At 43.7% G+C, this 13,192-nt stretch overlaps 1 protein-coding gene across 1 annotated transcript; it reads left to right on the top strand.

Annotated features, from left to right (window-relative positions):
* Position 1: 1 nt before the first annotated feature.
* On the top strand, positions 2–8,428 carry NUDT19 (nudix (nucleoside diphosphate linked moiety X)-type motif 19; the record flags this gene model as incomplete). The annotated part of the gene is made up of 3 exons (XM_005862673.2): positions 2–163; positions 6,765–6,972; positions 7,922–8,428. Coding segments are annotated over 3 exons (576 nt in total), but the record flags the coding sequence as incomplete, so codon positions are not given.
* Positions 8,429–13,192: the final 4,764 nt, after the last annotated feature.

Raw genomic sequence — 13,192 nt, 5'->3', positions numbered from 1 at the left:
CCTCGACTGCACCCCCGACATCTGGGCGCTGCACGACTGGAGCGTCTGGCTCACGCCCTTCTCGCCGCGCGGCGGCCGCCGCTTCGACACGACCTTCTTTCTGTGCTGCCTGCGTGATCCGCCGCCCGTCTACCCGGACTTGGAAGAGGTGGTGGGCAGCCAGGTAGGGCGTCCTCGCGGGACCCCGGCCGGAGGCCCAGACCCACCCAGAACCTCGGGATCAGGGCCAGCCCCGCAGCCAAACCAGTCCTCCCCGCGGCTGCACAGCCCCAAGGCCCCCGCTCCCTCCCCACGCGGCTTCCCCAGCGGAGCCGCCTGTTAGGCTCCAGGCTTCCTTCAAAGCACTTTACATACATTAGGCATTTCGCCTCCACAGCAGTTTAATTCCGTTTCCTTTTAAAATTCATTGAGACTTGTTTTATAGCCACATACATGGCCTATTTTGGTGGATTGTATCCTTTGCACCTAAAAAGAATATTCTGCTGTTTGAAGGAGTGTTTGTAAAGATTGACAGTTAGGTTAGATTTCTCGATAGTGTCTTTTAGGTCTTCCGTATTTACTTGTTCCATCAAATACTGTACTGAGAGAGGAATGCTTAAATCTTCAACGAATGGTTGTCTTTTTTCAGTTCTATAAGGTTTTACTTCATGTATTTTAAGGTCCTTGTAAGGTGCTACATAGACATTTAGGACATTAAAGCTTGATGGATGGACCCTTTGATTATTATGAAATATTCTTCTTTATTCCTGGTAGTATTCCTGGTTCTGAAATCTGAAATTTACTGTGTCTAATACTTATGTAGCCACTCTACCTTTGATTAGCAATCGCATTTTTGCATAGTATATCTTTTTCGATCCTTTACTTTTAACCTATCTGCATCTTTATATTTAAAGTATTCTTTCTTTTTTTAATCCTCACCCAAGGACATTTTAATTGCTTTTTAGAGAGAGGAAGGCAGCTAGAGAAACATCCATGTGAGAGAGAAACATCAATTGGTTGCCTCCTGCTCTCCTCCCAACTGGGACTAAGTATGCAACCCAAAACCTATATAAGTGCCCTCACTGGGAATCGAACCTGTGACTGGGATTGAGCCCACATCCTGGGCATGTGCCCTACCTGGGAATCGAACCAGTGATCTCTTGGTGCATGGGATGACACGCAACTGAATCATATTGGCCAACATGACAATTTTTGTCTTTTAGTTTCTTTTCTTTTCTTTTTTTTAAAATATATTTTATTGATTATTTACAGAGAGAAAGGGAGAGGGATAGAGAGTTAGAAACATTGATGAGAGAGAAACATCAATTCAGCTGCCTCCTACGCGCTCCCCACTGGGGATGTGCCCGCAACCAAGGCATATGCCCTTGACCGGAATCGAACCTGGGACCCCTCAGTCCGCAGGCCGACCTTCTATCCACTGAGCCAAACCAGTTAGGGCTTTAGTTTCTTTTAATTGGAGTATTTAGATCATTTCTTTTTAATGTCATTAACAACAAGGTTAGATTCAATTCTACTGTCTTTCTGTTAGTTTTTTTCGGTCCCATCTAGTCCTTGCACTGTTTTTTTTTTTCCTGGCTTCTTTGGGATTATTTGAGCATTTTTTAGGATTGTTTTATCTTCATTATTGACTTATCCTATCTAATAAAACAAACAGCCATCATCCCCTCATCCAGGCTGGCCAGGCACCCCAGTGGGGACCCCCACCCTGAAGGGTGTGTGAGCAGCTGCAAACAGCCATCATCCCCTCATCCAGGCTGGCCAGGCACCCCAGTGGGGACCCCCACCCTGAAGGGTGTGTGAGCAGCTGCAAACAGCCATCATCCCCTCATCCAGGCTGGCCAGGCACCCCAGTGGGGACCCCCACCCTGAAGGGTGTGTGAGCAGCTGCAAACAGCCATCATCCCCTCATCCAGGCTGGCCAGGCACCCCAGTGGGGACCCCCACCCTGAAGGGTGTGTGAGCAGCTGCAAACAGCCATCATCCCCTCATCCAGGCTGGCCAGGCACCCCAGTGGGGACCCCCACCCTGAAGGGTGTGTGACCAGCTGCAAACAGCCATCATCCCCTCATCCAGGCTGGCCAGGCACCCCAGTGGGGACCCCCACCCTGATCCAGGACACCCTTCAGGGCAAACCAGCCGGCCCCCACCCGTGCACCAGGCCTCTATCCTATATAGTAAAAGGGTAATATGCAAACTGACCCTAACAGCAGAAAGACTGGGAATGACTGGTCACTATGACACACACTGACCACCAGGGGGCAGACGCTCAATGCAGGAGCTGCTCTCTGGTGGTCAGTGCGCTCCCACATGGGGGAGCTCTGCTCAGCCACAAGCCAGGCTGATGGCTGCCAGTACAGCGGTAGTGGTGGGAGCCTCTCCTGCCTCCTCAGCAGCGCTAAGGATGTCCGACTGCAGCTTAGGCCTGCTCCCCGCTGGCAAGTGGACATCCCCCGAGGGCTGCCAGGCTGCCAGAGGGATGTCTGATTGCCATCTTAGGCCCAATCCCCCGGGGAGCAGGCCTAAGCCAGCAGGTGGTCATCCCCCGAAGGGTCCCAGACTGTGAGAGGACACAGGCCGGGCTGAGAGACCCCCCACCCCCGAGTGCACAAATTTTTGTGCACCGGGCCTCTAGTTAACTGTATCTCTTTGTGGTTTCTCTAGGGCAGTGGTCGGCAAACTCATTAGTCAACAGAGCCAAATATCAGCAGTACAATGATTGAAATTTCCTTTGAGAGCCAAATTTTTTAAACTTAAACTATATAGGTAGGTACATTGTTATTAACTTAGTTAGGGTACTCCTAAGGCTTAGGAAGAGCTACACTCAAGGGGCCAAAGAGCCGAATGTGGCTCGCAAGCCGCAGTTTGCCGACCACTGCTCTAGGGTTTGCAATAGCATAAACTCTATATGGGAAGAGATCAACCAATGAACTTGTATGCACATGTGTATAACTGGATGACACAGACAATGGGGTAGTGAGGGTTTGGGGTGGAGGGGAGGACAGGAGCGGACAGGAATGGGGGAAAAAGGAGGACCTCTGTAACACTTTCAACAATAAAGGTTAAAAACCAACTCTATAATACACTGATTATTTTTGCTTTAAACTGTAAAAATGAGGAAAAGTATTCTATTTTTATCTGCATATATACCATTCTTAGCACCCTTTATTCCTTTGTGTAGAATTTTTTTTTAGGAGACAAGCAATGAAGTTTTAAATTTTCCAATTACAGTTTATAGTCAATATTATCCTTTGTGTAGAGTTGGATATCCATTTGGTGTCCTTCTGCCTAAAGAACTTCCTCTAATATGTCTTGTATTCCAGATCTTCTGACAATCCTCTAAATTTTATCTGAAACATACTTTATTTATTTATTTATTTACGTATTTTTAAAAATATATTTTATTGATTTTTTACAGAGAGGAAGGGAGAGAGATAGTCAGAAACATCGATGAGAGAGAAACATCGATCAGCTGCCTCCTGCACACCTCCTACTGGAGATGTGCCCGCAACCAAGGTACATGCCCTTGACCGGAATCGAACCTGGGACCTTTCAGTCTGCAGGCCAACGCTCTATCCACTGAGCCAAACTGGTTACGGCTGCCTTTGTTTTTTTTGAAAGCTATTTTGGCTATGTGAAGAATTCTAGGTTAACAGGTTTTGTTTTGTTTTCTGTCAGTGCTTAAAGATGTTGCATTGTATTTTCTGGTTAGCATAATTTTCTGATGAGAAGTCTGTTTTTAACTCTTATCTCTGTTCCTCTTTACATAGTTGTGTGTGTGTGTGTGTGTGTGTCTACTTTAAATATTTTCTCTTAATCATTGGTGTTCATCAATTTGATTATGATGTACATGGTTTTCTTGTTCTGTTATTTATATTTCTTCAAATATTTTTTACCTTCTGCTATTTTCTGGAACTCTAGTTACATGTATGTTGGACTACTTGATAATGTCTCATAGGTCACTCAGAACTTGTTCATGTTTTTCAGCCTTTTTTTCCTCTTCTTGCTTTATTTTGAAGAGATTCTATTGCTGTTTTTAAGTTCTCTCTCTGTTTTCTTATGTAGTGCCTATTCTGTAAATACCATCCAGTGTGTTTTTCATTTCAGATATTTTTCATCTCCAGAAGTTCTATATAGTTTCTTTAAAATATTTTCTATTTCTCTCTCATGTTCATATTTCCCTTTCCATCTCATATTTGTACAATGGTTTTAAGGTCCTTTTCTGCTAATTTCATTATCTCTGTAATATTTGGGGTCTATTTCTGTTGACAGATTTTTCCTCTAGTTATGGGTGGGTCTTGCAATTTTTGATTGGATCTTGGATATAGTGATTTTGAGTACTGGATTCTGTCATATTCCTTTAAGGATTGTTCAGGTTTTTTTTTGGCAGGAAGTTAAGCTCTTGCAAATTAACTTGATTCTTTTGAAGTTTGTTAATTTAAGTGGTCTTAGGGTAGGTCTGTGGTAGTCTGATCTAGGGCTAATAGCTGCACTTGTGATGTGTCCCCTTTTGGGGTCTGCTGAATACCCGTATATTCAGTGAGATCTCTCCACAGGGGTTGGAGGGAATTTGAAATACTTCTGGCCCAAGGTGAGCCCTGGAATTGTTAGTCTTAAAGCTCTCAGGTAATTGTCCTTTTCTTAGGAATAGTTTTCCAGTGTCATGTGGTTTCACTTTATGCATATGTAGATTACTGTTTAGTGAAGACTCAAGAGCTCCCTGTACATATTTCTGGAGGTCTGCATTGTAAATCCCTCCTCTCAAGTACATTGCCTTCCAGATTCTCCCCTGTATTTGTCTTCCCAAACTCTGGTCTTTGTCTCTTCAGGTCAGTGAGAATCCTACACTCTGATTAGCCTCTCCCTCCTTGTGCTGTAGTCTGGGGAGTACCTTTAGGAAGGAAGCCTTGGGCACTCTTGGAACTTTACTGAGTTCACCTAATTTGTTTTTCTTTCCTCACTTACAATTCTGCATTCTTCAGTGTTCAAAACCGTGATTTTATAGATTTTTTCCACTAACCTATTTTTTACATTATGTTGGGGGAAGGTAATATAGCACTTGTGGCTGGAAGAGGAGGTTCCAATAAATAATTCTTAACCTGGTCTAGTCTAGTGGTTCTCAATAGGGGATTTGCCCTCCCCACACCCAGGTACATTTGTCAATGTCTGGAAACATTTTGGGTTGTCACAACTCAGGGACTTCTGCTGGCTTCTACTGGGTAGAGCCTAGGTATGCTATTCAACATCCTTTAGTGCACAGGACAGCTTCCCACAACAAAGAATTATCTGGTCTAAAGTGTCAATAGTGCCCTAACTGGTTTGGCTCAGTGGATAGAGCATCGGCCTGCGGACTGAAGGGTCCCAGGTTCGATTCCGGGCAAGGGCATATACCTTGGGTGCGGGCACATCCCCAGTATGGGGTGTGCAGGAGGCAGCTGATCGATGTTTCTCTCTCATCGATGTTTCAAACTCTCTATCCCTCTCTCTTCCTCTCTGTAAAAAATCAATAAAATATATTTTTAAAAAATAATAAAGTGTCAATAGTGCTGAGGTTTCAAAACCTAGTGGAAACACAGGTTTTGAGCAGTGCTTTACTAGTAGCAAGTAACCAATAAATGGTAAGTTCTTTTAACCTATGGTTTGAACTAACCTGAACAGGTTGAATTAAGTGGGTTGATGCTTATTGGTTAACCCTTCATCTTGATTATTGTCACTGAACTCACATAGAACTGACAAAGCAGAATGCTTTGTAAATAACTTAAAGATTGGGTGGTCCTTTGAGGTCCAAACTTGGTTTACAAAATGTAGCCAACTTCAGAATAATCTGGGGTGCTTGCTAAACAAAGATTTCTGGGCCCTACAGACTGAAGTTTTAACAAGTTTCTTAGGGGATGTTTAAGCACGTACAAGCTTGTGAACCTTTGGCCTATGGTTATCCAAGGCAGAAATCAATTTTGACTCCCTGGGTTTGGGCGTGGGAATCAGTTTTCCCCAGTTTAAGTGGATATTTTGGATATCCAGTGTAAGTGGATATTTTGTAAACCAGTTAAAGACCTTTTGGGTTTATTCCATATTCATTGAATCAGCAGCTCTTTTTATCCAAATGTGTATGGAAGGAAGGCTTGGGAAGGAGGGTAAATCACAGCACTGAGACCACGTAAGTTAAATGGGCAAACTGGCTGGTTGATGACCTGCTATTATTACATTCCTGGGACTGTAGACTGAGTTACCCCCTTGACCTTCCTTAAAGCTCCTACTGCTCCTTACCTCTTACCCCCATTATGACATGTGGTACATATCATGTTCCATTTTGGTTTCTGGAGACCCCACAGGGCCTGAGAGAGCTTTGTCTTGTCACTACCACATCCTCAGGGCCTAGCCAAAGCACCTATTTACGGGAGAAACAAATGGGTACTAAACTCTCAATCTGCTGCCATGGGTTTACACTTCACAGTCTTCTATGACTGGAACTGCTTTGCCTTCTCAGTATCACCTGCCCTTTATGCTGAATGACTCTCAACCCTTGGTGATCTATCCTGGTTTATTTACTAGTTCTCAGGGTCAGTATTCCAACAATCAACATCTTAAGGGGATCAACACAGCTTTCTTCATCAAACCTTTTCATGTTGTCTCAGAGTAATCTAGCAAGGCACATTAACGAATTAACTTTATATCTCCAACTAGACATTAGGTACTGATCTAACAATCTCAAATCTTGTATTGTTTATGGAGTGAACCTTAGGAAATCATACCTTTGTCTTCCACAGTGGTCATCTCCATTAGAGGCAACTGAAAGTTTCATATCAAAAGAAATTTGGATGGCACCCCCACAGTTCTATGAAATAAGAAGACTCGAAAACTTTGCCTCTCTCTCTGACTTGCACAAGTTTTGTTTGGATCATGTATTAGAAGGGGTGGAAAGATGGATGCCGATCTTATTATTAACTGCTGATGGGCAGATCTCACTTTTACCAGGTAAAATCAGTGAAGCTTCAATGCTTTTGTTAGTATTCATATTTAATTCACTGGGCTATGTGGTTGTATTGCCCAACAGAGAAGACACGATTTACAGTCTGTTTTGTACACTACAGAAGTATTAATAAAATAAGATCAAAGTCTATAAAATATCCATAGTATTTATTATAATCCGAAGTTCGAAATAAGTTACTTTATATATACACATACACTTTTATGTAACTACTAGAAGCCCTATGCTCGAAATTTGTGCAAGAGTAGGCCTTCCTTTCCCCGGTTGCCGGCACCGGCTTCCCTCTGGCATCCGGGACCTGGGCTTCTCTCTGGCTGCCAGTAGGCACCCGGGACCCGGGGTCCCCTCACAGGCCCGGCTTCATCCGGAAGGTCGTCTGGAAGGACATCTGGTCTAATTAGCATATTATGCTTTTTTTTTATTATAGGTATTTCCTAGACATTGACAAAGTTCTTTCATATTATTTCACTTTTTTATATTTTAATTTTGAATTATGAGAACTTGTAAATTGTCATCTTATTTGAATTGGGGAGTTTGTTGGTGGTCAGTTGTTGGGTATGTATAAGATGGAGGTTTTGTGACAGTTTAGCATGGAGCTTTGTGACTTGCCTTATTTATGGCTACCTGTCTCAGTTCTCACAATAGTGATAATATTTGTTACTCATCCTATAGTGGGAGAATTTAGCAATGTTGATGTATAAATGATAATTTCTCTAATCTTAAAATTATTAGAGCATTCACATTGAGAGACAAAAATATGTATGGACAAAGCCAATATTAATATTGACTAAGGAATTGAGATACGCTGATAAAATTGGGGTTATTTAACAACTATCTTAGTTCTAAGCACATGAAATAGATTAAAAAACTGATTTATATGTCACTAATATATTGGAATGTTTATAAAATAACACTGTGAATTAAAATATTTTTCAGGAGATGAGCTGTACTTAGAAGATTCAAACTTCTTAGAAAATCTTTTGTCCACTGAAAAAAAGACTGAAGAAATCATGAAGGAAGGCAAGAAATTTCACCGATTAGTGATATACAGTCGCCATGTTTATAGTATCCATGTGACTGTTCAGTCAAAGTATAAACATGTTTATCCTAAGACCTATGTAATAAGTAAGAGCCATTTGTAGTGCATTGTTTAAAGCTGGCCTACTTGAAGTTGTCCTAATAAATAATGAGGGATAAATAGACTTGCTTGGAACTTGAAGGAACTTTGTGCCTATAAAAGTTTTAGTACAGTGTTTTATATTTCAAGTGTATTATGGAGCTCTCTTGCTTATTTTGTCTAAACCTTACAGTGTCACGCAAGTATAAAGTATTAGTGATCTTTTTACTAAAATGAGAAAAAAAAATTTCACAAGGGTTTCCACTTCTGTATTGTTTTATTATCAAAAGTTTAAATAAAATGTTCTACTGCCATTGTTTTTTAAATGTCCAGTGTATTAGCACTTTCTTTGATGTGCTTAGGAGATTGATCCATGAATTCCTTAGACAGTCTACTAGAATTTAAGGGTGTCTGATTACATGATGAACAATAGACTTAGACAACCTTTTAGTGAAAATGTTATTATTATTTTTAAAAAATATATTTTTATTGATTTCAGAGAGGAAGGGAGAGGAAGAGAGAGAGAGAAACACCAATGATGAGAGAGAATCATTGATTGCCAGCCTCCTGCCCACCGCACACTGGGGATCAAGCCCTTGAATGGAATTGAACCCAGGACACTTCAGTCTGTAGGCCGACGCTCTATCCACTGAGCCAAACCAGCTAGGGCATTGTTATTTTTTTGTTATGCCTTTAGCTTGATGATAAAGATACAATTCTGTTGAAAACCAAATGGCATTAAATTATTTATTAGGTTTACCAAATTAGAAATCTGTCTTAGTTAATATTTTAGAGAAATATGATGCCATGTCAAAAGCTATAACTATTTTTACTCTGGAGTTCTAGTTAATGAAACAGAGGTTAGTGAGATGTAGAATTAGTCATCATTTAATGGTGTTTATTGATGACCAGAGGCCTGGTGCACAAAATTCGTGCATGGGGGCAGGGGGAAGGGTTGTTCTTCAGCCTGGCCTGCACCCTCTCCACCCAAAGGCCCGATCTGCCAGTCGGACATCCCTCTCGCAATCCGGGACCGCTGGCTCCCAACTGCTCGCCTGCCTGATCGCCCCTAACCCCTCTGCCTGCCTGCCTGCCTGATCACCTCTAACTGCCCTCCCCTGCTGGCCTGATCGCCCCTAACTGCCTCTGCCTTGGCCCCTGCCACTGTGGCTTTGTCTGGAAGGAAGGCAGGATGATTGGAAGATGTCTGGTCGACCCGGTCTAATTAGCATATTACCCTTTTATTAGTATAGAGATGTTTATTTTCAGTACTTTTAATATGGGTAATTTTTTCTCCTCCTAAGGGGAATAATATTTATTGATTAAAGATGGGAAAGACCTAGCCGGTTTGGCTCAGTGGATAGAGCGTCAGCCTGTGGACTAAAGGGCCCCGGGTTCTATTCCGGTCAATTCTGGTTAAGAGCATGTACCTCGGTTGCAGGCTTCTCCCCAGCTCCGGGCCCTGGTCAGGGTGTTTGCAGGAGGCAACCAATTGATGTGTTTCTTTCACATCTATATTTTTCTCTGTCTTTCTCTCTCTCTTCCACTCTCTCTAAAAACCACTGCAAAAATATCCTTGAGTGAGGATTAGAAAAAAAAATATATATATATGAAATGGCTCAGACACCAATTGCATTTGAGATTGTTGACTGTTATGTATCATAAAACGGATTTAATTTTTTATGAAGTATCTTAATATTCCTTCTTATAAAATAGAGGTATTGGTGAGTTAAGCTTATGCATACTATTTAATCCTGATTAGAAGAATATATCTAGGTCTCAGCCGAGGACACTGCCTTTCAGGAGATGTTTGGCAGTGTCTGAAAACATTTTTAGTTGTCACAACTAAGAGTGAGATGCTACTCCTGTTACTGGTCTGCCTCAGGTTGGCCTGTAGTGTGTGGGTCGAGTAGGAATTTCTTTATTGCTGGAGGAAACCCCGCTGGCATGCTTCATCCAGAAATAGGGAAGGACCTGCACTAGCCAACTCACAGCGCCTAAGTGTTGACAGTGTCCCCTGGCCTAATTACTTTGGAAATAATTCCCCCCCCCCCTTTTTTAAAAAAAAGTATATTTTTATTGATTTCAGAGAAGAAGGGAGAGGGGGAAGATAGAAAAGGAATCGAACCCTCACCTCCTCGTTCATAGGTCAATGCTCAACCACTGAGCCACACCGGCCGGTACTGACTTCTCTTCTTGAATTTACCTCACAGTTGTAGGCTTGTGCGTCACTGACATCACTGTCCTTTTAGAGGAGGGGTCCTCAAACTTTTTAAACAGGGGGCCAGTTCACTGTCCCTCAGACCGTTGGAGGGCCGGACTATAGTTTAAAAAAAAACTATGAACAAATGCCTATGCACACTGCACATATCTTATTTTGAAGTAAAAAAACAAAACGGGAACAAATACAATATTTGTATTTGCATGTGGCCCACGGGCCGTAGTTTGAGGACCCCTGCTCTATCCACTGAGCCAAATTGGCTAGGGCAAAATAGTTCCCTTTTGAGTTGCAGCTTACAACAAAAAACAGAAGTATATGGACTAACATGACTCTGAACACCATGAAGACTTTGAATTTATTTCAGGAACGTGAATGTGTAACCTTGCTCGAGATGGCCAGAAATCTCCTGAAGGTTTCATGGCTCCCGAGGCCTGGACTGTGCTGGTGGAGAAAGCTTAAGGTGCTAACCAGCCCCTCCTTCGACACTTCACTGAGTAACCAGAGGGGACCACATAGTTACTGTCGGCATTTCTTTGTGGTGGGTCTGTCTGGATGCTGTTCCTAAAAACAGACCATTTTATTTAACTTGAATCCATTTTCTTCTGCCTTATGAGTTCTGTTTTGAACTAGTGTAACACACTGCTAGTTTTAATGTATCTTTTTCACTTATTTTTTTTAGTCCTCACCTGAGGATATTTTTTTCCCATTGATTTTTGTTGTTAATATTTACCCAAGGATATTTTCCCATTGATTTTTAGAGAGAGTGGAAGGGAGAGGGAGAGACACAGAGAAACATACATGTGAGAGAGAGACATTGATTGGTTGCCTCCCTCACTCATGCCAACCAGGCCAGGGATTGAGCCTGCAAATGAGGTATGTGTCCTTGACTGGAATCAAACCTGGGACCCTTCAGTCCTCAGGCCGACGCTCTATCCACTGAGCCAAATCAGCTAGGGCTCCATTGATTTTTTAGAGAGAGTGGAAGGGAGGGGGAGAGTCAGAGAGAAAGAGACATCCATGTGAGAGAGACACATTGATTGGTTGCCTTCAGCATGCAGCCCGACTAGGGCTAGGGATCAAGCCTGCAACCGAGGTACATGACCTTGACCAGAATCAAACCCATGACCCTTCAGTCTGAGGGCTGATGCTCTAACCCCTGAGCCAAATTGGCTAGGACTCCATTTACATATATATATATATATACACTATAGGCCCGGTGCATGAAATTTTGTGCACTGGGGGAGGGGGGTCTCTCAGCCTGGCTTGCACTCTCGCAGTCCAGGACCCCCAGGCTCCTTACCGCTGCTGCACTCAACAGCCACGAGCGGCACTCCCTCTGTGGGAGCACACTGACCACCAGGGAGCAGCTCCTGCGTTGAGTGTCTGCCCCCTGGTGGTCAGTGCGCGTCATAGTGACCGGTCATTCCACCGTTTGGTCAATTTGCATATTAGGGTTTTATTATATAGGATAATTTTATTTATTGATTTCAAGGATGAGAGGGAATCATTGGTCAGCTGCCTCCTGCATGCTCCCTACTGGGGACTGAGCCCGCAACCAAGGTACATGCACTTGACCGGAATCGAACCTGGGACCCTTGAGTCTGCAGGCTGATGCTCTATCCACTGAGCCAAACCGGTTAGGGCAGGATATTTTTAAAATGTATTTTTATTGATTTCAGAGAGGAAGGGAAACGAAGGGAGAGATAGAACCATCAAGGATGAGAGGGAATCATTGGTCAGCTGCCTCCTGCATGCTCCCTACTGGGGACTGAGCCCGCAAGCCGGGCATGTGCTGTTGACTGGAATCGAACCTGGGACCCTTGAGTCCACAGGCTGATGCTCTATCCACTGAGCCAAACTGTCCAGAGCCCAGGATCGAGCCTGCAACCTAGGTTGAACCCTTGACAAGGAATATTCATGACTCTTCAGACTGAGGGCTGATGCTCTAACCACTGAGCAACCGGCCAGGGTTCTTTACCACTTATAGTTAATATTCCTATAATACAATTTTAAAATCTTGTCTTTTTATATTATATTTATGCTTCTGTCTCATGATTTTTTCAAGTTGTTATATTAATTGTAACCAACAGTATACACATTGAATCTCATTTTTCATCACTTGACAAGGTAAAAAAAATCCATCAGCCCTGGCTAGTTTGGCTCATTGGTTAGAGTATCAGTCTATGGGTTTGATTTCTGGTCAAGGGCATCTATCTCGGTTGCAGATTTGATCCCGGGCCCAGTGGGGGTGCAATCAGGAGGCAAGCAATCAATGTGTCTCTCTCACATCTATGTTTCTCTCTCTCTCTCTCTCCCCCCTCTCCATTCTACTCTCTCTCTAAAAAAAAAAAAAAAAAGGAAAAAATCCTATATAATAAAGAGCTAATATGCAAATGGTCATCACACCCTCATGCCGTCACACTGTAACGGCTTAGACACTCAACACTGGGAAGAGAGGAATGGGGACCAGCCAGGCACAAATGAGCTCGCGAGAGAGGAATGGGGACCAGCCAGGCTGCAGCCCAGGAGAGGAATAAGCCACCCGCCCTGCAGTCCCAGATGCCAGTGGCTGCGCCTGCGCGTGCACCCTGGGAGAGGGATAAGCCGCATGCCCCGTGGTCCCCGCAGTCCTGGGCGCCAGCAGCTACGCCTGTGGCCCAGGAGAGGGACATGCCACCCGCCCCGCGGTCCCAGGTGCCAGTGGCTGTGTTGCACCTGCAGCCCAGGAGAGGGACAAGCCTCCTGCCCTGCTATCCCGGGCACCATTGGCTGTGCCTGCAGCCTGGGAGAGGGACAAGTGGTCCCAGGCGCCTGTGGCTGCAGCCCAGGCAAAGCTGCCCACCCACAGTCCCCTGCGGCTGTGGCTGCG

The sequence above is a fragment of the Myotis brandtii genome, unplaced genomic scaffold (assembly GCF_000412655.1).
Source record: "Myotis brandtii unplaced genomic scaffold, ASM41265v1 scaffold165, whole genome shotgun sequence".
Lineage (NCBI taxonomy): Eukaryota > Metazoa > Chordata > Mammalia > Chiroptera > Vespertilionidae > Myotis > Myotis brandtii.
Note: the sequence above shows the minus strand (reverse complement) of the source record. Positions and strands in the feature narration are given on the sequence as shown.